The sequence below is a fragment of the Saccostrea echinata genome, unplaced genomic scaffold, assembly GCF_033153115.1.
Source record: "Saccostrea echinata isolate AGI-Se365-2 ecotype Australia unplaced genomic scaffold, CSIRO_AGI_Sech_v1 ptg000051l, whole genome shotgun sequence".
NCBI lineage: Eukaryota > Metazoa > Mollusca > Bivalvia > Ostreida > Ostreidae > Saccostrea > Saccostrea echinata.
In genome coordinates, this window is record NW_026889800.1 from 7,284,001 (window position 1) to 7,311,630 (window position 27,630).

The window sequence follows — 27,630 nt, forward strand, 5'->3', positions numbered from 1 at the left end:
ATTTGCCAGTCTGACTTCCAACAGTTTGTTGGAAGATCTGGTCTCCAATTACTACATGAATGTTGTCAATGAGGAACTCCACCATCCTTTTAATATCAACTTCAGAGTACTGTGTGCAGAATCAGAGTGATTTTTAATTAAGTAATTTTCATAATGACCAATCACAAGATATGGGTTAATGAGTAGTTCACAGAATAACGAAATGATCCTGGCAGACGCGTTGCCCAGTATAAAAACAGGCGTCACTCTTTTGAGTCTATAAAGGAACACAGAATCAAAGTGTTCAATCGGATAATCCTCAGGAATATTAAAAATATGTCATATTTGAACTATATACAATTCCCAGTTTTTGTATAAAACCAACAGTTCATACACAAAATTTGAAAGATTGTAAAGTTTCTAGAAGAGATATATTTGAAAATTCCTTTTCCGATCCCACATGTTCTATTTCCAAATGTTCTGTCAAAAACTGTAAAACCTGTGATGCTTAGATTACAAGCTCTTCTTTTACTAGTAATCTTACTGGACAGAGCTTCCATACCAAAACTTGGGAAAATCTGGACTGCAAATCTTGTAATGTTGTCTGCGTTATAGAATGTATCCTTTCTGGGCTTATATATGTTGGTGAAACCAAGAGCTCACTTAATAAAAGAATATCGGGGCATGAATTTCAAATTTTCAACGGGGTCCAGCAGCTGCTATACAAGCACTTTAATTTACCCGATCATTCTATTTTTTTTTTTTAAAGAAACTTAAAATTCTTGAAGATATACTAATAGCCCATCATTGAGTACGTTTTTCCTTAGAAAAGGGGAGAATACTGGATTAGAAAACTAGGCATGGCCTTTCTATATAGTAGCAATGACAATGTAGATAATGTTGAGAGTCTTTCAAGTCAAAAGTGTAGTAATGTGAATATGATGGGATTTTCTAACAATACACAGAGACGAAGGCGTAGTCGACATCGGTCTTAAAATAAATCTATTATACAAGATGATTATGTCTCCTTTAATTCACTACTACCTTATGTAAGTAGACAGTTAGATCTTGATCATATTCGCACAAAACTTTACTCTGTCTCTCTGAAAGTTTTAAATAGTCTATTTGGATAAAGTCAAGGAAATTTCATATTTGGATTCTTCGACACCAGAATACAGGCTAGGATCTGTGATTATGGATATTGCAAATCATGGCCTTGGGCTTTTTAAACAGCCACGTTTTACGGAAGAAAATACTGCTCAAACAACACGTTTGTTCCTTAAACATCAATTCGCCAACAAACAGATATAAGATATATTCTTAATTACAAAATTGTTCAGTCTTCTATTCCACCATAATTCAAGTTGAGGTCCACACTTTGTACTTGCAAATAGACATCGACTATGCTTCCAAACATTTTAATTACAAAAGAACCATCCACAGTGCCTAGATATCGAACAGCTGAAACATATATAAGTAATCCTAGCTCCAACGTGTTCATGTTCTTCTTCACCCTACAACTATAGTCCTGCTAAACACGTCATTAATGGTGACGTAAATATAGTTAATAATGAGAACCTTATATCACTTATTTTAAAAGGATAAAAATTTAGGGAACCCCGATCATTCAACTGGCGTCATAATTTCATAAATATTATGAATTCTGTGGAAGATTACGCCAGGGAATGGGCCAAACATGGAAAAGAAGACCTTGACACTTTATCAGAATGGATTAAAATAATCCGATGGAAGTTAAAATCTCGCATTAAGCGATTGAGTGGCAATATGAAAACCACCCATCTTTCTGTGTTCTATAATTCAGAAGTGAAAAAAAAAAGAATTAGGGCTTACACGATCAATTTGTACTAGTCCTAACTGACAAAGCAGGTAACAACATTGTCTTTGTAATGCTCATTATTTTGATTGTATTTTAGACGAATTGGGATTTAATTCTGCGAGTGATAATCCAACTTATACCCATAGCTCCCTTTCTAAAGAGGAAATTCTTGAAAATTAATTTTTTTTATATTCCCAACAATAAATATGAATTTGAATTATCATTTTTAATAAATTCTACTTCATAGAAATATAAAAACATGTTGGTTAATAATAATAATAAAGGAGCACAGTTATTTGCCAGTCTGACTTCCAACAGTTTGTTGGAAGATCTGGTCTCCAATTACTACATGAATGTTGTCAATGAGGAACTCCACCATCCTTTTAATATCAACTTCAGAGTACTGTGTGCAGAATCAGAGTGATTTTTAATTAAGTAATTTTCATAATGACCAATCACAAGATATGGGTTAATGAGTAGTTCACAGAATAACGAAATGATCCTGGCAGACGCGTTGCCCAGTATAAAAACAGGCGTCACTCTTTTGAGTCTATTCGTATTTTAGACGAATTGGGATTTAATTCTGCGAGTGATAATCCAACTTTTACCCATAGCTCCCTTTCTAAAGAGGAAATTCTTGAAAATTAATTTTTTTTTTATATTCCCAACAATAAATATGAATTTGAATTATCATACCTATACTGGCTTCCTTAACTTCATAAAAATTGCAAAGAAAGATACATAGCGGGTCCAGTAAATGTTCTACCAAGCCTTTTACTTTACTCCTCACTAAAATATAAACGGCAGTGAAGGAGAAACTTAGGGAGTACTGTTCAACAATATATTCGAGAAGTGGTGTAAATCATATGTGGATACTTAAAAACTTTTAGAAAATTTGAAAACACAAAATTTTACCAAAATCAGTAACATCAAAACATGCGACTTTTCAATACTTTAAACAACCATTCCCCACTATAGATTAAAATCCAAACTTTTTGACATCAAAGACAGCTGCTTTTTTCAATAAAAATGGAACTTGTAAATTTCCTTATCTTGATATTGGTCATTTACAAAATTATTTTTTAAAAAAACATCCTGATTGTACATACAAGTACTCTGAAGTTTATATTAAAAAGATACTTGGGTTTTTGATTTACAATATCTATGTAGTTTTTGGAGATCACGTCTTCCAACAATCTGTTGGAATACCCATAGGTACCAATTGCGCCCCGCCATTAGCAGACCTGTTTTTTTGTATTCATTTGAAGCAGAATTTGTTCAAAAAATTGTTTATGAGAAGAAAACAATTGCTGTGGCCTTCAACTCGACATTTAGATATATCGACGACGTATTATCAATTAACAATAGTTATTACTTCCATTCATATGTCGACTTGATATAGCCCAGTGAACGTGAAATAAAAGATATCACCGAGTCTGACGCATCTGTTTCATATTTGGACATTTTACTAGAAAAAGACGTTAATGGTAACCTGACAATGAATCTTTATGATAATGGGGTTTGTGTCTCCCAGTTGATCGATATGAAAGAGCATGCTCTACAAGAATATCAACAGTCTCGTTTAAAATCATCATTTCGCAAGTTCTATGGTCGATAAAATGACCCTGTCAGCAAACACAATCTGTCATTAAGTCGAATGCTGACTGACTTTTTCATACTAATTGTTAGGCCATTATTTCACACCTTGAATTTTATACGGATTTTTCTGTTTGCCCGATCATGACAAGGAGCACACGGCGGGTGTGACCAGTCGGCAGGGGTAGCTTACTCTTCCATGACACCAGATCCCACCTCTGATGTTTTTGGATTGTTCTGCACCTGATTTGTATTTTTCTATAGACTTTTAAACTTGATTACTGGTCGTTATCTCCGATAGATAACGACCAGTTAGCATTTGACTTAATGACAGATTGTGTTTGCTAACAGGGTCATTTTATCGACCATAAAGACTGTTGATATCCTTGATTCATCAACTTGTTTGTCAATAGCTTGCCCCGTTTTAGAAATTGTTCGTACGTATAGCATGCTCTGCGTACCGAATCAATTGGAAGACATAAACTCCATATGCAGGTGATAAGGGTATATTTATTTTGTTTACATTTGAGATTTTTAGTAGGTAAGAATTACATAACTACATATAAATGAGAACACATTAAAAATGGTCAAGAATGCAGATGGACCAGGATCTTTACATAATGAAGCTGAATGGGAGAGGACTTGCTTTTTCTATAGCAAACATATGAACTAAGTTCAAATAGAAGGTAGAAATTAGTTAGTCAATTCACTGCTTTACATCAAAATGATGCAGAGAACATTTAAATTGGACATAAAATAAATTCACCGAAGAAATCATCTGAAAGTGAATTTTTTGTCCAGGGCATGAATTAAGACTCCATCCAAAACATCCTTGATTGAGAGTTGAAAGGTGATGCCGGTAATTGTCATCTGCCAAAGGCTGTGTTAGCTCTGGCTGCCCACAACATCTCGGCTGGTGTAAAAAGTGGATTTTGAACTATGAAAATACTTCCTGCTTTTGCAACAAGATTATTAATAATGATTTTAAAGGGAATTTAGATATTTGTATAAAGCATATACTAGTATTATAAATTACCTTTATGTATTGGAAAACCTGTAAACGTACAACATTTGCATGATTCAAAGTGCTATTATTTCATTGTTCTTATATTAAAAAGTTTGTACATCAAGGTTTATAATAAAATGATAAATAAAAGGGCTTGATGTACTGTTTGGTCAATTATTTGTTGTACCCGGCTACAATCAATTAAGAAAAACATACTGTCATACTTAACCTGCATCATTTATTGTTACAATTCTTTCATGCATACAGAGATGGTGACATTCAGTGAATGTATTACACGTTTACCACTTTGAAAATACATCAAATTTTGTTCCCAACTAAGATATAAATTTTATATATTATAATCAAAGGTACATGTACTCCTTTTTCCAAAATATACATGTTCATAACTGTTGGAAATATTCTATATTCAATATTCTATATTTGTCGTATTTCTCATTTCACATTTCCTAAAACCATTGCCTGGTCACACCTAGCACAGTGACCAACCAGAGGTTCTCAAACAGCACTTTATGATGTGTAAAGAAGAATTCAAACTACAAGCATTTCAAGTTAAACAAGGAAAATCGAAAATATTTGAAAGAAATTTAAATCCAAATAAATATACATGTAAGAAAAACATTTATGCTTCCCTTACTGTTTTAGTGTCAAAGAATTCACATTTATACACCTCACTCATCAATGATACAGAAAAATACAGACTGCTCCCTTTGTAATTTACACACAGACATCTATTGTATAGGTCTACAGGTGAATCGCAGCACAGGTTACAGGTGGGCTGCTACCTTTGTAATTAACACACAAGACAGACATCTATTATACAGTTCTACTTGTGAATCGCAACACAGGTTACAGGTGAACTGCTCCCCTTTGTAATTAACACACAAGACAGACATCTACTACACAGTTCTACAGGTGAATCGCAGCACAGGTTACAAAGTACAATTCAACACCTTACTCTAAAACATACATACAATTTCAATCTAGTTTATATGCAGTGAATCAAAGTTTATTTACAACACTATTATAAGGAGAGAGAAAATAAGGTTTATAATAGCACTATTACATTGAGAAATGAAATTTTACAGTCTATATGTACACAGTTTTAGAAAATGAACTAACTGAAAGACAAATCAACTTCAATCGGTTAATACATGTCGTGAAATATGTTATCAATGCACAATACTGAAAAAAATGACAGAAAATTACATGTACAAATAATAATCAATTATTTTAAGTGAAAGTTTACGTAGATAAAAGCCGATTCTTGTGGTTTTTCCCACAGTTAAAAAATCATCAATAAATCAAGGATAGGATTTTCCCCATTTTACAATTTTATTCCTTTAATAAATAGTCAAAATATAATCCAATGTCTTTGACATATTCTTCCCTTGAAGTTTATGGTTTTGAACCTGCCTTATTAGGGTTAAAAATTATCAAAAATAATAAATAATGTTCTTTTTAATGACTAGTGTTAATCTTGTGTGAATGACTATGGAATAAAAAGCCAAACCTACGGTAACATGATTGGAAAATTACATAAACACAAGATGTATTCATATATATTATTATGCATCTTTTCTCCTGACTAATACCAAATTGCTAATAAATGAAAAGGGAAATATTATATTAATTATACACCAAAACATTTTGATTCTACTGTAAATATGATTAGATGTTGTTGGTTTTAAAAATTAAATAAACCTTTCTATAATAAATGTTCATCTGTAATAGTGATTTACTATTAAATGTACATAGCAATCAATTTTCTTTTCTAGAAGTATGATAGTTAGGATTAACATACATGTCACATACAAATATCTCATTGAGCAAACCTAATTTTTTTTTTTACACAAAATCACCTCAGTTTCATGTACAGAGTAATCTTCTAGTCTAATTCAAATATGATGTTAAAAAAAACCAATTGTAGCACACACTTTACACACGTTTTGATTTACAGTATTGATTAAAAATTTAATACGGTAATACTTACATGTAGATAAACCCATAAAATAAAATCTAGGTTTTATGAACTGTCCTAAGATGAATGTACATGTATTGGTATATATTTAATAAAGATGCATATGAAAAGTCTTGTTTTGTTTCAATGTAAGTTGATATAAATATGTTTATAAATGTTGTTCCTGTGTAGCAGGGTAATGATTATAAATCCTATCTTTGGTTTGCCCTATCCAGTCATCATTACCACAGGTGGATCTCTCGTATCTCTCCAATAATCTGACTGGCTCGTTGAAGTGCCTGAAAATTCATTAATTAGCAAATTAATTATTCATCTGTAAAAAAACAATTTTGTTGGTATAGAAAGAGAGGAAATTCATATTGGCTACAGAAAAAAATTTAACTTGTTTATGTATAAATATAAGGGTTGTACGAAAAGTTTACAGGAAATTTCAATCTTTGTTGTACATGTATTACCATATAACAGGTTTTTTTCTGTGGTTATCGAACTCTGAGGTTGAGACAAATCAACAAAAAATACAATCGCAAAATATTCTTCAGATATTACGATATTATTAAAGAACGAGGGCGCTTTTGATTGGCATTCGGCAGGAATCTGGGCACACTTGAAAAGTGAAAATTTCATTGATCTGTCACATGGAATTTTAGCATTCTTTTGATGTATCGGGTTCCTGTGAAATAGGAAAGGGAAATATTTTCCCGATACTATATTTTGATTTGCTAAAAAAGATCTTGAAAGTTGGCTATATGAGTCATTTGGTACAAAATGTTACATGATTTTGAAACGTTATTTGTGTGCATTTTAATTCAAAGAAACTAACAAACATTTGTAAAAAATGGAGAGAAGACCCAGAGACGATAAAAAATGAACTTTTTCCAAAAAAATTCCAATGTCCCACCTGTAACATTTCACTAGCTTCCTTTCGCCTCTGTGCTATATGTTCAGATTCCTCTAGAAGAAACTCGAGCTCTTCTTTCTTGTACAATGAGCTAACGAGCTCACTCTGTAGATTGTCCTTTACATAGTTCACCAGGAAGTGCATAATAGCCTTTGGGATCGTATCCTGGACATTCTTCTTTACAATCAGGAAATAGGATCGGATCAATCGTTCTGAAGTAAAGAATACAAACTATGATATATTAATCTTTTAGAATTTAAAAACATTAATGCAAAAAAAAAAAAAAAATATTTCTAAATTTGTATCAACACCTGTTTGTTTTAAAACCAACTTTTAAAAAAATAAAACTTTGAGCAACAAAGTATACATACAAAATTATGTCAAAATTGTTTTTTATACATTTCATTTCATGTCAACTAGTGCTGGAAAACTACATTAGATTAAGCATGATATTTAAATCCACTCTAAATAATATCTCTCTGTTTAAACTCCTTCTACAATACATATATATTAAAACATCATTCATACCATCTTTGCAACAGCTCAACATGTGTTCACCTTATACATTTTCAGAATAACACTATTATCTTTTCTGCATATGATTAATCTAAAGTTAAATTTAGCCGTTAGGTTTTAACCTCAGCTAATCTGCTACACTTGTATAAAGAATGATAAAATCAATCTGTTCACAAGCTATGATATCAATTCTTAAACTGGGTCAAAGTTGCAAATTAAACAGCCATAATCTTACCAGAAACTTTACTTTAAACCTTTTCACAATTTAATAAACCAGAGTCCTCTGAAAATTAATATTGGGTGGAAATATGAAAAAAAAACAACTTTTAAACATGACGATAAAGAAGAAGGTACAGTTTTGACTTTATTATGCCCTAAAAATTTAATGTCTTCAAAATGTTTTGAAACTGGCTTAAAAATTAGTTGAGTATATGACTGTGACTAAATCAGGAAAGAATATTACGTGAAGGAGTACCATTCTGGAAATATGACATCATTAATTTGATGCATTTCTTTGTTTTAAACAGAAAAAGCCTCAAAATGACCCATTTCAAGGGTTATTTTCCTTGAGAAAATAGTGTCCACAGCCGTCACCCACTATAATTTTCGGACATGTTGTGTAAAATTCGTTGGAAAATCACATATCTCAAAATCTTTGTGGGCGATGCCTGTGGACAATATTATCTGAAAGAAATTTCATTGAAAATTGGTGTCTTCTGCGGCTTATTAAGAAAATACGGGAAAATGCACATCTTTATGGCGTCACGATTAGCATTTAGAAGGTCATGTGAGGAAAAAATGATTTGCAAGATCTTTCTGCATGGAATGGAATTTCAAGGACTCAAAAAGCATGAGTTTTATAATTTTACATCATTTTCATTTTTAAGAAAAACACAGGGCAAGATTTGTATTGAAACCGTACCTTGTTCTTTATCCTTCCATCTAAAACCTTAATACTCTATAATATAAAATCAGTTATAAGATTTTTACCAATGACATCACAGTCCCTCTGTTCCCTGGGTGAGAGTTTCCTAGATGTAGGCTGTGGCTGAAAAAGATTTGGATTCATTATTCACTTCTGTACATGTATTTCAAAAAAATTATTAGGCATATAAAGAACTTACTCATATGTCATTATTTTCACTCAAAGAAATATTACTCCATGTATTACTAAATAATCAAAAGTCTCTGACAAGACTAAAGCTCTACTTGTGTGTACTTAAATGTATAATAAAGAAAAATGTATCTTTATAGTATGGTCTACTTGTGTAAAAAATCTAATCAGACCAAATCTATAGGAATAGGGTTTTTAAAGAAAGAATAGACATTTCTCTTTTTAGTTACCATGGCAATAGTGTCCAAATCAAGAACTGATGCATTTATGTATCTAGGTACAGTCTACTTGTGTACCTAGTCTTATTTAAATTGTGTACCATGTCTTATTTACTGTAAAAATACTAGCAATAAAACCTATCAGTGCATATGTATTTTGTTCATACTGTGCGTTTCTTGTGTATCTGACCATTACAAGGTTCAGATGTACCAAAACAAACTTACTACATCTGACAGGAGGTTAACTCCCTTTACAGCGTGTATAGGTGAATCAGGTCGACTGCTGGCGGGGCTACTGGTCTGTGATAAATCATTATGTAGATCACCCTGACCCCGCAGGTAGTTGGAAATTTTACCAGGATTTCCTCTCTGTCAAAGAAAGCAACCTTGTAAACAAACCATAAAATCCCCTTTACCTGTCCTTTAATTTTATCCTTTTTTTTACTATGATCTCATGGTATTCTATCTATAAAGCTTATACATTTATTAACATAATAAAGAGAAGACAATTGGGAATTTCAAGATATTTTATTTGATTAAATTATATAATTATTAAACATTTGCCAATACTGTAGCTAGACTTCATACCTTATGGTCTTTTGTAGATTCATTATTAATGTGGAATTCATTTAGGTTTTTACTAATTTCCAGTTCTTGTGATCTTTGGAATAAGTTGGCCTCATGAAAATCTGGATGCTTGGTGTTTATATATGCTAACTCTATTGCAACTAAATTTTGTACCTGGAAAGAAATAAACACATGATTGTACAGATGTATTCAATACTTAAAGCATGCACCTCCTTGATACTATAAATCTATGAGAATTTTATCTAATTTTTTATCATTTCTGCAGTTTTGTACTCTCTCTCTCTCCCTCTCTCTCTCTGAAATTGTGAAAACAAGAATATCAAAATAAAGGAAAACAGTGATTTAGGGAATAAAGAGATAAAACTGTTCCAATGTTGTCATCTGATAATAACATCTGACTCACCATATTGTTTGTGGGCTGTAATCGCCTCCGTAATAAGTTGGTGACAACATCTACAATCTTTTCATGAAGCTTAGGAAATCTCAACATCTCTTGCTGTATAAACAACAAAAATGTTAATAAAAGGTAAAAGTATAGATCTATAAGTATTTCAACAGCATTATGATGAGTCTTATCTTGCTGTAAATTTAGACCTGAGTACCAGTAATAACATATAAAGATTCATCTAGTACTGTATATCCTAAGACTATACAGCTGACCCTGTTCACAATCACCTGTGTTCCACAGTGCTGTATAATTCTCTGCATTTCCTCGTGGACTAGTTCTATACACCGTAAACTTGGCTCCTCTAGACGACGGATCTGACGCTTGACAAGAAGCTCAAATGACACCTCTGGTACAAATAGGGCGGGTCTGGGGCCCTAAAAATAATCACAGGTCAAAAGAGTTACAGAAATATATGAAAATGTCATGTCGTTTGAAGTTTTCAAAATTTTCAAATTTCTTAGATTATATTCATTATATTTGTTGACTATAATTTCAAATGCTTTTCACACATATGAAAATATTTTGCCTAAGAAAAGAAAATGAAAGTACAAACAACTTAACACTATTTATGACTCCTATAAACTAGTCAGATATAAGCAGTCAAAGAAATACTACTCTATTTTTTTTTTATATTGACGATTTTAATCCGTAAAGTTACATGTATATATATGTAACAAAGTAATTTTTTTTTCCTATTTCAAAATCAGAAATGAAGCTGTGAAAATTTGATTCAAATTCACTGCTCCTGAAGCTTATTTTTTTTATAGTGTATACGTACCGTAGCATTCCTGATTGCTGTGAGAATGTCGAGGGCAGTTAACCCTCCTAGTGGATTAACGGACTCCAGAGTCCGACCAAATGTCTCATGAAAAATATAACAAATCCTGGCTCCTCCACATCTAAAACAATTCACATAGAAATGTGTCAAACAAACAAAAATGCATCCTTTCCTTATTTCTGCAAGTTTTTCATTCATGTTCAAAGTCAAAATGTGGATATTTAAAAAAATATATATATAGAATTCAAATCCTTAGAGCCAAATATCTGTACAGGAACCTTCTAGATCCTTGTCAAAGTCTCTATAAAATTTATAATATTTATGACATAAATCTGAAAGAAACAAAAAAAATCTAATTTTGTTTCATTTTTACTTACAGTTCAGAAGTCTCAATATTTTTGGAGTTTCCCTCTATGGTGCTGCAGTACGCTGTTGCAAATCTGGTTATAATTTGTAACAACAGCTGACTCTGAAATATGTAGTTTTACTTCATTTAAGACCAAGATTGTTCAAACAGTTCTGTTTATTTTTATTATATTTTATTTTTTTATTATTATTTTATTATATTTTCACATTTTCTACCTTTAAATAGCTTTCATGTATGTATCATTAAAAGAAAGAGTATTTTTCCTCTATCAAGCCATCATGCTTATAAACTCAATTTTAGATGTAATTCTTTGCTTTTACAGCAGGTGTACTATTACAGTAAACTACATACATGTATCGTTGAGATGGTGACCATCTCAAAGGGCACCGCTTTTAGCTAAGGACATTAAATGGGGCCAATGGGAGAAATGCCCAAGAAAAGAATTTTACAGAGGTTTGCTTAATCTTGACCACTAACCTCGAAACATCCATGCTCAAGGACACTGCACACCTATAGGAACTCTTATGGGTGTAAAATTTTAGCCAGGTATGGCTAAGGGGAGAGAAAATATGCTCTAGACAAGGATTTACAGAGAAGTTTTCTGACCTAAACCTTTCATCTAGATAATTGATTTAAGGTCACTGCATACCTTTTACCCACAAGCACTCTACCCGTGAAGTATGAGCCAAACTGGACAAAGGGGACAGAAAAAATGCTTCATACACGAATTTTACACAGAGAGGTTTTTTGACCTTGAATTTGATCTAGAAAATTGGTTCAAGGTCACTGTACACCCTCTACCCATAGGCAATCTATGGGAGAAGTTTGAGTCCCACTTGGCCAAGGGCCAAGGAGAGAGGAAATTGCTCCAGAGAAATGAAATTGGATCGATAGACAGAAAGATGGACAGACTGGTCACTATGGGCACCTGCAGACCAGTGCCTTAATGATATAATAAACAACATCTGATAACTACCTTGTCTTCCACTGGTTCTCCAAAGGAATTCAGCAGAGACTGAAACTGAGCAATAGACACATTGACCCGGGTCTTAAGCTCTGGAAGACAGTCCCTAATGTGATGCATCAGCAGCTGAAACAATCAAACCATGAGACATTTCCATATAAATCCATTAAAGATCAATTAGATGTCAGCATTCTTATTCATAAAACAACATGCAACTGAAACACAGAAATTGGAAATTTTCTTTTTGAAAGTTATTATTTTATTTTAGAACATTTTCATTTTTCTCTGGGCTAAAATAATGTATAAAGTGTACCGCCATGGCAAATAATACGCCTGTCAGATATTTTTTTTAATTTTCAGATTAAACAGATGAGAGTGCATAGAAGAAAATCATGTCAAACTTGGTACAGATTTCAATGTTTTTTTCCCCTTTATAATGTTTGATGTGCATCTCCTATGGTGTACTTATTTATTAGAACAAATAATACATCATAAAGGAGAAACATTATACTGCATAATGAAGTTTTAACATTTCATGGAGGATATGAATTCATGTGTACCGGTATCTTCATATCACAAAATCAACAAAAATTATATCCACATGAAAATTAGAAAATTTCTCAGTACTATACAATATAAAATTAATCTTAATAACTTAATACCAAATTAATTTTGAAAATAAAGGCTAAGCAACAAGAATTATTTTAATTTGACAGATGCTTTCAATTGCAATTAAGAGGCCAGATTCCTTTGCCCAATTCCCCAAAGGCATAGATAACATCTATGGACAGACACAAACGTCATACCATATAATGTTCCATCTTAAGACAGGCATATAAAATCTGATCTAGGACTTTTTAGTGTGCCAATTAATCATATAAACTGCAAATTATTTTATGTGGAGATAAGATCTTACCCTGTTGAGAGTCCTGGCAAGATACTGTGAGCCATGTCGACTAGCTATGGTGGGATACTTTCTCTGTAGAAAAGATGCCTCATCTTTCAAAGTCTCTGACATTTCCTGAAAATAGAGATCAATGAGATTCATTTCCTGATACTTCATCATCCCTGTACATATTTGGGGGGGCTAACTTTTTCTTCCTCCTTCTACTGTCACCACAGCAAATTTCATTTTTCCCTGAAGATGATCTGTTTCCTGTCAATCGAGTGAATTTTCAGAAAAATGATTTTAATAGGCATAAAAAGTCTTACACATTAAAAATTGTTTTCAAAAAACATTGTACATAAACTTTATTGTCATAGTTTTCTGAAAAATATGAAAAAACAGATATCAGCTTTTTATAGTTGATAACTGGTTGGTACCTCCTGAATACTAGATTCACAGACCCATTCCTCGTTATTACCTTGTTTTTGTTGATGTCTGCTTGACTTCTGTTCACTACACCTATGATTCCTAGTTTTACAGGTATAACACGCCCACACAGGACCTCCATTGCATCTGTTCCGTGGTCCATCAGGTCCAGCTTTGTTACTACTGCCAACGTACGGCGACCTAAAAAATGTACATCATTAAAACATGACACAAAAATCACTTCATAAAATAGTTTTTCAGTCACATTTTTATTACACAAGCCTCAACTTGGAAATAATGGAGTAATAATATATACATACATGTACATATAGATACATGTATTCACTATATAATGCTAGTAATTGAAAAACAATCTCGATCTGAATGAACAGAAATATTTTTTTCACCATCTGGATCCACTTCTTTGGCAAGTTTGAGGGATTCTGAAGTGGCCATGTCTGTGTTTGCAGCACACACTGCTAGGATGATGGAGTTTGGATTCTGGATGTAATCTATGCACAGGTCCCGGATCTGAAGCTCTATATCTTCTGGCTGGTCCCCCACAGGGACTTTTGTCATCCCAGGCAAGTCAACTAACGTCAGGCTTACCACTTTAGATGAGTAAATTTTTAAACTGATTGGCTCTGGGCAAATTCCCTTAATTAAAAAAAATAAATGAAATGTTAAATTTTCTTGACTTATCTTTTCTTGACTTCTTCACTTTCTTGAACAATTGAAATAAATATATATAATCAATGTGTGACAATGCTTTATCATTGTTCGATATACATGTGTTGCAAAACTGTGCATGGTTTTGCCACGTAAATCATTTCTAAAAGGTTACAAGACTGATTTGTATTTCATTAAACTTTATCCATCAATTTTATCTCTTATAATCACCTTATTGGATCCTGACATTCTGTCTGTTTCATTTTCAATTTCGTGTCGGATCTCCTGAAAATCTGTGTAAATTTTGTTCTTCGTATGCAAGAATTTTCCCCATTCTTCTGCTTTAATTGGATCTAAAAATTGGCAGCAGAAAGAAAATATGTAATAATGAGTAGCTATTAATGAATAATTATCATTATGATGATAACTTTGTGTATGCCTTTGTAACGTTCTCTGTGTTGATATGCTTCATTAATATGATTGATTGAAAAAAACTGAAAAGAAACAATGTGAATAACTTCAGCAAGATTGCAATGAAATACACTTAGTAAGGATATCACTGTAACAATTTGTTTATTCTTAGTTGTAATGTTCAAAATAAACTTCATTGTAACTATGATAATTGGCACATTATGAGATTAATTTTGTTTATGTTAAATGCTATCTTGATATACATGATATACAGACCAAATTATTGTACTATTGTTAATTGAACGTTAACATGATTAATTTATGCTTTGTATGCAAGCTTGCTGAGCATCTGTTACATGCTGTATCATTTTTAATATTTCAATATTTACGTAATTTTATAGCAATGTAATTACAGTTGTAAATCCGTGTACTGTTTGTAAAATTGTATTGATTTTTTCAGAAAATCAGCACATCATGTAATATGGATTAAATCATTAATAAATTAATCGACACATTCTTGAGTCTTCATTTGGATAGCAGTTAAAATCACTGTCATATGTATGAAGCATATTTCAACACATTGTGACAATGTTGTGTCAAATTAGAGATTTTTGTTCCATACACTGGTTGAATACAAATCACTAAGTACTTATTTTAAACACATTAAAAGACCAACATGATCAATGATCTACTTGGACCTAGATTTTAATTTCTTAAAAAGAACCAGTAAAAAATAACTAGTTACTACTTGATAATATGTTATTTATCTAAATGATTTTCAGCCCATAATTATTCTGCTAAAATCAAGTTTTAAAATAGTACCTATTTTTAATTTATTAACTCATTTCTGAAGTTGGTATTCGATTATTCATAGAATCTTACCTCCATCTTGTGCTCTAGCCTCTCGATCACTTTTGCTAACATGTATCAGCTGAAGGATTAAAGGTCGGCGGGTAACAATACCTGTACCTCTGGGGAGAAAATCTCGCCCTACCAAACTCTCAATCACAGAACTTTTACCAGAGCTCTACAAAATATACAGAAAGTTAGACAAAATATACAGGAAGTCTACATAATCTGCAAGAATACAGTCCAGACCTCATTAATCTTCAAGAATACACCAGACCTCATTAATCAAAATTTCAATTCTGTTTATCATAGACACTAATAATTGGGTCTCTGAATCTGTAAAGGTAGATATTTGTTATAGATGCATGTATCAAATGTCCAATATGGCTTTTATGCAATCCTTGCTTTCACCAATCTGATTCAAGTCAGATGTTTGTTACAGGGTTGTCCCTAAGACCCAGGGGCCTGGGAATTTCCCCACCTATAATGATGTAATTTTCCGGTTATTTTGGTATTCCTCCTAAACTCCCCATCAGGGGAGGAACCCCAGATCCCCAAATACTTTTAAAATGTCCCCTTTTATTTCAATTCAAAGGGACAGCCCTGTGGTTATACTACGAAGTTCTGATAGTCTTTGTACATTGACATTCAGAATTTCATAGCATAACAAAAATATAACTTTAATTTATTTGTGTTCAGTAGACTTGGACAATTACCAGTTTATTGTTATCTCATACACATCACTAGATTAGTTAATAGTTACAGGGTACATTTTTCAATTCCAGAATAAGGGATACTAATTATTGCAAATAAATGAATGAAAAATATAATAGAGCAATGTCAATGATATATACTAAACTTCATTTATTTATAAAATTACGCAGAATCACATTTCTTCTTTCTTAAAAATAAATTGGCTAGGTTTCAATTTATTAAGTTTCAGTTTCGATTATTGATTATGTAATGCACTGTTCAATTTTATTTTCTTGACATTGAAACCGGTATATCACCATACATATTTAGAACACCCTAGGGCTATAATGCCCTACTTACCTGATTACCTATCACAACAATTTGTGGAAGGTTTATGACTTCTGAGCCGACAGTATTAAATACATCTTGAAGTTTGTTTATCACTGGTATAAGTCCTTCCATTTTAAATATAGCCTACATTCAATTTGAGTTTGGAGTGTCCGTTTTCCTAATTTAACTTGTACAGGGTCAAGGTTGAAAATGGATTTCCTAGAGGAAGAAAAAAATCTCTTTCGGTATAATTTGGATTCTTATTTTTAAGATTACATTTTGCGTGTTTTCAAAACTTTACTTCTGATGGAACAGAGAAACATCTGATACTTTAATTTTGAAACAAAATTGATTTTTATCTAGAATCAAAAATTCGATGGCTTGAGTAATCCAAATCTTCAGTTCTAGCAGTTTTATGATTATCCGAAAAAGTACTATACCACCCAAACCAATGACGTATCACACATCACAGAAATAATATGTCTGCGCCCATGAACATGCTTCGGACGTATAGAAGATTGTCTAATCTCAGCTCCATTCTGCAGAATTTTAAAAAAGAGAAAGTAAGTTTCCAAAATAAACTTAATAAGCAAAGATAAGATGACACTGAACTATAGTAATGTGATACGAAATACGGTGATATAACGTTTTCAATGTTGTGCTGAGGCAAACCACTTATCAGCTGATAACACTTGACCTTGTTATAAATAAAGATTACCAGAGATGTAAAACAAAAATAACCTACTCCAAGAGATACTAATTTCCCTCATTTGGCTTTTTTTTAATAATCAGGAATAAACTATATGAGATTATAATTTAAAAACATAATTTTTCAGCAATATTATTCGTGTAAATTGATTACTTTATGAATTCTTGATGCCATAAATCACACAGGTATGCCTATATTTATTATATATTTTCAAAGTGAGCTAACGCGTATAATTAAGTTAAAAAAATAATGATAATCAATGTTTAAATAGAACTCTCTATATTTTACTAAAACCAAGAGAAGAGGGTATTAAACTTACCCACTGAGTGTGTTTTAATAACTTTTTTTTTATACAACAGAAGAATGTTTTCTGTGTTTCCATACGATGCCTGAGTCTACAGGAGTACCAGAGTAAGAAACTGATGTTGGATAATGGAATCAATGTTCAGAAGTTTGTTGTTTGCAGTTCAGCAGAGGAGGCCAAAACAGCAGCCAAAAAACTAGGTCAATAGTTGTCTAAAACCAAATTGTTCTGCAATGATGTCATTTAAAACCCTGCAAATGAATTTTAAGGGGTTTGTAGGAATTACTTTGTCTGTCTGCCTGTTATTTGCTATTTTGTTTAGGCCAGTACTAAAATAAAAATTTGTTTGTTTGCAGTTGCCTACCGACCCACTGAAAATGCACCCGACCCAAACTTTTATTCAGCTATTTTGTGTTGTTATTAAAGTTCAAGCTTTCAAGACAGGGACCTATATACTAAGTTAGTATATAGGTCCCTGTTTCAGGATATTGAAACTGTTTCATTTTCATTTTTGATTTTTGTTTTTATCAATCAGTGGATTATAACAAGTGAGCATCTTTATGTTTAGTAATCCTATTTTTGTTATCTAACAAAAGTCTAAAAACTGCAATCTTTAAAAAAAAAAAACCTACCTACCTATACCCACTCTAAAAAATTTTAGGTCGGCAACTGCAAAATAAAGATATTTTTAGCTTGGCCCCATAATTTCATAATAGAAAAACAATGGCACATGATTGGAAGCACATACTGAAAAAGAGATTGTTTATGGCTTTTTGTGACAAAACATTCAAGAAGGTCATTTAAAGTTCTACTGTTCTAGGTCACTGACAGAAAAAGTGTGTGAATCTAGTTCAGTTATTTAGTTTGGAGAAACTTTGGAGGTTCATACTTCACAAAAACTCTACTTATGCCCTTATAGTTAGATGGTATGTCATGACTTTAAACACAAGGTCGTTTGTAAAAGTTGTTCTGTGTTCTTGACTCAAGGGAGTTTAGGTAAATTCAAGGTCACTTGCAGAAAGCTATGTTAAATTTTGTAAAATCTGGTCAATAACTTTGCTAGAGAGTAGCATGGATGCTTGTACATAAATCAAAGATTGCTTATGGCCTGCGGGTAAGGTTGTGCAAGTTCAAGGTTATGAACAGAAAACTAAAATGCCATGCAAAGTGACAATACACTATTTCAATTCCAAAAAAAAATCAACAAACAATTATTTTGCAGCAGAGTGTATCGTGAGTCACACTACCTTAAATTAATGTACTGTCTAATGGTCCCTTTTTAGGTCACCTGAGTAAACTCAGGTGACCTATTGCTATCTGTTTTCGTCCGTCGTCATGCGACGTGCGTCGTGCGTCGTCCGTCGTGCGTTAACTTTTGAACATTTTCAACGTCTTCTCCAAAACCGCTTAACCAATTTCAACCAATTTTGGCATATAACATCTATGGGTGAAGGGGAACAAGAATTGTGAATTTTATAGTCCCTGCCCCCCTGGGGCCTGAGGGGTGGGGCTAATACCACCAAAATTAATGCAATCTTTAAAAATCTTCTTCTTTACTCCTGGTCCTGTTCTTCAAAGACCAAGAGAGGCCAATGTGGAAGGTTTCAATATGGGATTAAAAGTGGCACTAATAGTATGTTAATTGTCTGCACTGTGACAGTGCTAAATGGGAGATATACTAGAATATAGTTTATAAGTTGTTACTGAATACTAGACTAATTATTTCATTGATCCTGATCATCCTATTTCTCTTGTTTTTGGACAACAAAGTTTCATCTATCAGTTTATTTTATACTTTATGGATCCTCTAAATTGTTGTATTATACTCAGGTGACCGTTAAGGCCCTTGGGCCTTTTGTTTTCTTTCCAAGTCGCCCTGGGACAAAAATATAGATTCATGCATTGAGATTTTTTATTATTGAATACATTTTAATTTTTTAGAGGTTGATGAATATGTGATTAAAGCTCAGATTTTGGCTGGAGGCAGAGGGAAAGGTGTGTTTTCTAATGGCTTCAAAGGAGGAGTCCATCTTACCAAAAAGTAAGACATCACATGACCTCTTTGTAGATCCTGGTACAATATCACTGAATGGTTTAGTAACTTAATATTCCTGATTTATCAAAGGATAAATCTTTTTGCAAGTACTGATTCTGAATTACAGCTAAGAATTTACCCAGTTTGCATTGAAATGTGCAAGACATGTGATATCCAATTTTTATAGACTGTTATCTTAGTTTTGTACTAGGAAAAAATAAATATCCTTCTAAATATTTCATCTTGAAAAGCCATACAAAGTTTTTATCTGCAACGTATTTTGTAGCCCAGGTGAAGTGGAAGGTCTAGTCACAAGTATGCTGGGACACAAACTTAAGACAAAACAAACAACTGGAGATGGAGTCAAAGTGTCAAAGGTTTGTGTGTGGAATATATATTTAACTCACCTTAACCAAAGGCTCAAGTAAGCCTTTCTGATTGAAATTTGTCCATTATCTGTTGTTGTTGTTGTAATCCTTTCACAATTTCATCTTCTTCTCCAGAACCACTGGGCCAATTTCAACCAAAATTGGCACACAGTGTAATTAAGTAAAGGGGATTGAAGTCTGTTCAAATGAAGAAAGGGGAGATAATCAAGGAAAGGCAAAAATAGTGTTGGTGTCATAAAAAATCATCTGCTCAAGAACCACTAGGAATAAAAAGATAAATTTTATGCCCAAAATATATCTTTAGTTTCTCAGGCCAAAAATTTTTAAAGTAAATGTTCAGGCAGTTTTTTTTTTAATATGATTTTTATGCCCCCATAATCAATGATTCAGGGGGCATGTAGTTTTTAGTCTGTTCTGTCTGTCAGTCTAGCTGTCTGTTTGTCCACAAAAGAATTAACCTTGTACATAACTCTTGAACATGGTTGGTGCTAGGACTTTCATAATTTAAATATATCTTCACTGTGACAAGACTTTTCTTTGGGTACCAACATTTTTGACCTGATGATCTTGAACTAGAATTCTGACCTACTTAAAAGAATTTTAATCAAACTTTAACCTTGACCATAACTTTTGAATGATTGGTGCTATGGCTTTCATATTTCAAATATTTATTTATTCATTGTGACAAGACCTTTCTTTTGGGTATCAAATTTTTTTTTTACAATATAACCTTGACCTTAGAGATTGACATACTTTTTTACCCTGGAATAGGATGGGGCAACAAAATGATATCAAAGTTTTACATGGTAATTTATAGAAAAAAATGTTGTACATGTACATGTATTTCCTCAAGAGCAGCAGGACCATGACTAGTGATTATACTGATATTGATATACAAGCATCCCAAGGTAATGCAGATTCAATTTGTTCAAATCATGGCCCCTGGGGTAGGGTGGGGCGGGCGGATGGGCCCATGGGCCTTTTGTTGTTCTGTGAAACATTAATATTTCGAACTTCACTTAGTAAGGTTCTTATCATATATATAGAAGTAAACTTTCATTGTTGTTTGTTTTTGTACTAGGTGATGGTAGCCGAGGCATTGGACCTTGCCAGGGAGACATACTTTGCCATTGTGTTAGATAGATCATTTGCGGGACCGGTGATCATTGGCAGTAAGCATGGAGGAATGGATATAGAAGAAACTGCTGCTACAGACCCTGGTTCTATTATCAAGGTTGGGGGGCAGGATTGTTTAAATTTAAAACACTGTAAATCACATTTTATTTTCACAAAATCATCTGTACATGTTATTTCATGAGTTAAATGTGAAGTTCTCATCACTTATGTGAAGTTCTCATCACTTTATAGGGGTATATAGTATATGAAGTGGAAATGACTCGGATCAATTTAACGTGACATATATATAATTATGTATAAGGTGATTTAAAGTAGAGTTTGGAATTCATACAATAGTTACTTGACTAAATGTCACAATGATTTCTATGGCTTTAAGTGAAGTAAACCACAGATCATTTTAGTTATTTTTTAATATATTTTCTGTGCTAATGTTCTGGGAAAAAAGATTTAATTTTTTTTTTTTTTTTTGCAGGAGCCAGTAGATATAATGACCAGTGTAACAGAGAGGCAGTGTTTGTCAGTGGCAGAGAAACTCGGATTCCAGGGCAGCAATCTACAAACAGTAATAGTCATTTCAGTATATCAGAGAATCTTTTATAACAATATAAATTAATTTGACTGGATGACATTTATATTTATTAAGACCTACCTTGGTATGTACACTTTGGGTGTAGAGTTTGTCAAGTCTGAGAATATTTTTTATGAAATACTGTGGATTCATCATAATGCTTGTTCGTAGGGGACCAATGTTCATGAATTTTATGGGTCAACATTGCCAACGAATTTACATCCAGGCAAACCATTTGATTTCTTTGTCAGTGTGTATTGGTTAATTGAATCTTTTTTGTGCCTATGAGTTACCCACAATATAATGTCCCCACAAACCAGTAAAAGTTAAATTGCTCATGAACATTTGACCCACAAGAATTAAAATGATTATTCTGCAGTAGATTCCTGTGTGAAATCAATTGAAATATATGTAGAATATACCTAAAGTTACATGAACAAGTATGATCATCATAATTTTTTCCTTTAATTTTTTCAGGCAGCGGACCAGATTCGTAGATTGTATGAATTGTTTGTTAAAGTAGATGCCACACAGGTGGAAATCAATCCATTTGGAGAAACACCTGATGGTAGAGGTAGGGGATACAAAATAACAAAACAGAGAAATGTCTGTTTAGGGAAGTCAGCATACTAAGGTAGGGGATACAAAATAATAAAACAGAAATATCTGTTTAGGGAAGTCAGCATACTAATTATCTTATCACCTGATGGTAGAGGTAGGGGATACAAAATAATAAAACAGAGAAATGTCTGTGTAGGGAAGCCTGCATACTAAGGTAGGGGATACAAAATAGTAAAACAGAGAAATGTCTGTTTAGGGAAGTCAGCATACTAGTTATCTTATCACCTGATGGTAGAGGTAGGGGATACAAAATAATAAAACAGAGAAATGTCTGTGTAGGGAAGTCAGCATACTGAGGTAGGGGATACAAAATAATAAAACAGAGAAATTCTGTTTAGGGAAGTCAGCATACTAAGGTAGGGGATACAAAATAATGAAACAAGAGAAATGTCTGTGTAGGGAAGTCAGCATACTTAGGTAGGGGATACAAAATAATGAAACAAGAGAAATGTCTGTGTAGGGAAGGCAGCATACTTAGGTAGGGGATACAAAATAATAAAACAGAGAAATGTCTGTGTAGGGAAGTCAGCATACTTAGGTAGGGGATACAAAATAATAAAACAAGAGAAATGTCTGTGTAGGGAAGTCAGCATACTAAGGTAGGGGATACAAAATAATAAAACAGAGAAATATCTGTGTAGGGAAGTCAGCATACTAATTATCTTTCATTTGAAAACATTGCCAATTTGAGGCAGTTTTATATTCAGTCTGACAGGCTATGAATGTGAAGTACAGTTGAACTGCGGTATCTCGAACACTTATATCTTGAATACCATGAATATGTTGAAGTGATTTGGAAGTCCTAACTCCTTATTCTCTTAGTATTTTACCCTGGATATCTTGAATCCTCGTATATCTCTCAGTTTTTCTTGGTCCCTTTGAGTTTGAGAAAACGATGTTTGACATTTTAATATCTGTTGCTTTAATGGAATCATTGATATAGGGTTTCTTGCTACTGTGGAATCACTTGAATTTGTTGGGGTCAATGTTTGTGGTTAACCTAAATTTTGCTTGATCATAAGGACATAATTTTGTGGGTTACAAGAAAATATGGAAGATTCAATCACCTGATGAGATGACAAAGTTACTGGGGTGTAAATTCGAGAGTAAGGGTGACAAGGAACATTGGTTTCCAACAAACAATGATGATTCCACAGTAGTAAGAATTTAATGTTGATCAGATTAAACTTTATTTTGCCTTTGTTAATTAAAATATGTTCCCACTGAGCTTAAAGTTTAGATTGCGAGTCCATGTAACTTTCATGTAAACAGTTACTTTTTTGTTCTCAGTAGTATGGTCTTTCTTTCAGTTGTTTGTTTTGATGCGAAGATCAACTTTGATGACAATGCTGCTTTTAGACAGAAGGAAGTATTTGCCATGGATGATATGGCAGAAACAGATCCCCGGGAAATTGAAGCTAGTCGACTTAAACTGAATTACATAGCCCTGGAGGGTAGCATAGGATGTCTTGGTTTGTCGTGTCCACTCTCTTTAAACATCTATGAATTATTATTTGTACTAATAGTGTGAAAAAATCAAAGAATCAAGCATAATTGTGCTCCATTTTGAAAAATCAGTAAGAATAGAATTTGGAATGTGTTTTTTAATTCATCACCTTTTTGTGTATATACTAGTTTTGAGCTAAGTGCCAAATTGAAACATCACAATTTTAACCTAGGTTAAGGTCATGCGATGGGTAAAATTTGACCCTTACTTTACCTTTTCCTTTCATAAAAATCATTTCTTACAGAGAGCATTAGTAAATCATGACAGTCGTGTCGTTTGTGGCCCATACCTCTTTTTTAAGTAGTCACTAAGAAACATATTTATTATTTATAGTGAATGGTGCTGGTCTCGCCATGGCAACAATGGACATCATCAAACTTCATGGAGGAGAACCAGCCAACTTCTTAGATGTCGGAGGGGGTGTGTCAGAACAGCAAGTCCACGATGCCTTCTTTCTCCTCATGGGGGATTCACATGTATGCTTTCAATATGTACACATAATATATGCTGAAAAAGAAATTTTCTGTGGTTCAGATTTTTGCTAATTTTTCAACTAAAGGTATAATTTAAATTTTGTTTCAGGTGAAGACAATTTTAGTGAATATATTTGGAGGTATTGTAAACTGTGCTACAGTGGCCACAGGGATAATTAAAGCCAGTAAAAAATTACATCTAGAGCTCCCCCTGGTCGTCAGACTGGAAGGTAAGTACTACGTACATGTGTTATTGAAGATTTCAATGTGGATCTGTTCATTACTGGACTTGAACTGAAAAACGAGACTGTTCTATAGCTCAGATGCAATTGCAGTGTTGTAAAAAATACAAAATGGTGAATAAAACTTCATGTAAAGAATGAAATTGCAAATTGCAGTCATATAAACTGCATTATATATATATTTTGTATTTTTTTTTTTTACCATTGTAGAGTTATTTTGAGGATTTAAAATACAAGACTTCAGGACTGTTGTCAGGCACATTCCAAATCTTTTGTTTAAAATTCACATTAATATGACAAAATACATGTATTTGGTCTCTTTCTGTTATGTTGCCTACATGGCAAAAACTCTTAAGGATAATTTGTCTGGAGTAGCCATACTTGTCAGAGTGCTTGTATCATGTTTTCATAATAAACATAGCTTGTTGGAAATATGTAAATGGACTCCAAAATAGTGTGGAGGGTCTACTTGTTCCTCCACAAATTAAAGTTTTAAGTTTTAAGACAACTTTTCAACTGGTGTTTTCAGGTAACAATGTAGAGGAAGCAAAGAAAATTTTGGCAGAAAGCGGGATGAAGATCACCGTAGCTGACGGTTTTAATGATGCAGCTCGCCTCTCCGTGGAATCGGCAGCTTCAGCTTAACTGTGATATTACCAGGCATTTGTTTTCAAAATGCTAAATCCCAAAAACTTGTGTCTGTAAATCCAGGAGGGTTGTATACATTAGATTTATAGGTGCTTTTTGAGAATGAGTGGTGTTTTTAATATTTCAATTACTGATTGAGAAATTTATTTAATTTTTTTATGGGCATTTAGAATACTTTACAAACATAAACAATGATTTAATGCAAAATACATGTTCATGTATTTTATTTAGATACACCCTTTGCATTTGATTTGTCAATTAATTTTAGGTATGCTTAATAATTATATGCTCATGTATGTGTAATGCACCTTGAGCCAAGAATTTGTATTAAAATGCAAGTTATAAATTGCTACAATAATTGTTGCAAGTTAAATAGGTTTAATATATAAACAGTATTATTTCACATTTTATGCTGTACATTTGTAAATTGGAAATCCTGCTCTTTTTCAATGACTTTTAGCAAATCCTCACAAGATTAGCTTTACACAAGTGCTCCAAGTATCACTCCCATTTATATCATAATAAATATGTTTTTGATACATATTGTTTCTGTAAAAATATGATATTTAAAGGGGTTTATACATATATTTTCAATGATTATTGGCATTAGAAAACACTTCTGATTCATTTTTTATAGTTCCATAACTTCCATTCCACTTTATGGAGAATGGGATGATCAATCATATTTTGAAATGAGTATTGTGCACATACTATTTAAGGTACTATTCAAAATAAAGCCAATTCAAAAGAAAAATATTTCTTGCAGTGTACTTACATCAGTGCCATATCTGTGTAGCGTTTCCCTTACTGAAACCGGTAGGATTTCTTTTTTTTTTTTTTTTTTTTTTTTTTTTTTTTTTTTTAAATAATGGACAGTGTTTTGTTGCTGAGAATGAATTTTCTATATTTTAGAATGCTACTGCAGAAATCATTTTAACATACTTTTAGTTCTGTTTTAAATTTAAAGTGTTTTTCTTAAGTTTTCATTCAAAGTTCAGAAGGAAAATTTTTCAGAATATTATACACTCACAAATTTACTTCACTTAAAATTCAGGAGAACTACAGTTTTGTTGGGAATTTCTTGTTATGTGTGGTAGTGTAGGAGTACAGGACATCCTACTAGTTTGAGTTAGGTAAATCCAATGGGTAGAGCACTGGACTGGCAGAGGTCCCAAGTTCAAATCCATTTAGAGGCACAAACATGTCTTTGTTATATATTTACAAGAACATGTACTACTGTAAACTAGGTCGTGTACTTGTCAAAGTATTTTTATGTAGCCGTTGAGAAAAGTTATTGCTACACAAGGAATTCACCAACAGATTGATTTTTTTGATACGTTTTCTTGTAAATTGTAACAGAGACATGTTTGTGCTTTTAGATGGATTTGAACCCAAAACCTTGGGCATGCCAGTCCAGTGCTCTACCGATCAGGTTAAAGGATTAATCCACTAGGCCAAGCTATTGGATGCCATTTACACTTCATACATGTACTAGTTTGCAAATCACAAATTAGAGCATAATTTGTTAATTCACAAAGATTATATTTAATGCCATGAACAATATTGGCATTCAATTAAAAATGTGACATGACTTTATACATTCAAAGTGTTTTGGATTTTACAGAATGATTCATTTCCGAGTTCTCTTTAGTTGGCAAGTAATAAAGAGACACATTCCCAGTATTTTTCATACATAGTGGCAAAAATGAAAGAGAAAGAAAAATGGAAACAAATGGCCTTAAAGATTAAAAGTTGTTTTAGTCTTTGATCTAAGGATGTCTTCAATTTAATTGTTAAAATAATGAATACCTGTGTCCAATAATATTCACAGTGACACTGTGTTTTACTCGAAAAAATGGTATAAATGCACATTTGACTGCATTCAAGGAGACAACCAATTGATTCTGAGGAAGCAGGAGGGCTCGCTGGGGCTCGCAAAGAACAAGGTACGGTTTCAATACAAATCTTGCCCTGTGTTTTACTTAAAAATGAAAGTGATGTAAAAAATTAAAACATATACTTTCTTAATCATTGATATTCCATGCATAAAGATCATACAATTTGAAATCATTTTTCTCATATGACCTTCTAAATGCTAATTGTGACGTCATAAACTTGTGCATTTTCCCGTATTTTCTTAAAAAGTTGCAGAAGACACCAATTTTCAATGGAATTTTCTTTCAGATAATATTTTCCACAGGCATCGCCCACAAAGATTTTGAGATATGTGATATTTCAAAGAATTTTACACAACATATCCAAAAATTAAAGTGGGCGACGGCTGTGGACACTATTTTCTTGAGGAAAATAACCCTTGAAATGAGTCATTTGAGGCTTTTCTGTTTAAAATAGAGAAATGCATCAAATCAATGACGTCATATTTCCAGAATGGTACTCCTTCATGCCATATTCTTTCCTGATTTAT

General features: G+C 32.8%; 2 protein-coding genes across 2 annotated transcripts; one reads left to right on the forward strand and one right to left on the reverse strand.

The window, feature by feature from the left end:
- Positions 1-4,636: 4,636 nt before the first annotated feature.
- Positions 4,637-16,781, reverse strand: LOC133203806 (dynamin-1-like protein). The gene is made up of 16 exons (XM_061339591.1): positions 16,603-16,781; positions 15,583-15,727; positions 14,521-14,642; positions 14,028-14,277; positions 13,673-13,821; positions 13,225-13,329; positions 12,321-12,434; positions 11,355-11,446; positions 10,978-11,098; positions 10,427-10,573; positions 10,155-10,247; positions 9,752-9,904; positions 9,389-9,532; positions 8,822-8,879; positions 7,316-7,527; positions 4,637-6,695 (listed from the first exon to the last, which is right to left on the reverse strand). Exons 1-16 carry the CDS (start codon positions 16,702-16,704, stop codon positions 6,639-6,641), a joined length of 2,064 nt encoding a protein of 687 aa, XP_061195575.1. The 5' UTR covers positions 16,705-16,781; the 3' UTR covers positions 4,637-6,638.
- Positions 16,782-17,016: 235 nt separating this feature from the next.
- LOC133203581 (succinate--CoA ligase [GDP-forming] subunit beta, mitochondrial-like) lies at positions 17,017-25,959 on the forward strand. The gene is made up of 11 exons (XM_061339354.1): positions 17,017-17,135; positions 17,641-17,785; positions 19,527-19,626; positions 19,907-19,997; positions 21,091-21,243; positions 21,619-21,708; positions 22,192-22,288; positions 23,646-23,807; positions 24,176-24,318; positions 24,425-24,545; positions 25,087-25,959. Exons 1-11 carry the CDS (start codon positions 17,052-17,054, stop codon positions 25,200-25,202), a joined length of 1,302 nt encoding a protein of 433 aa, XP_061195338.1. The 5' UTR covers positions 17,017-17,051; the 3' UTR covers positions 25,203-25,959.
- The last annotated feature ends 1,671 nt before the right edge of the window (positions 25,960-27,630 follow it).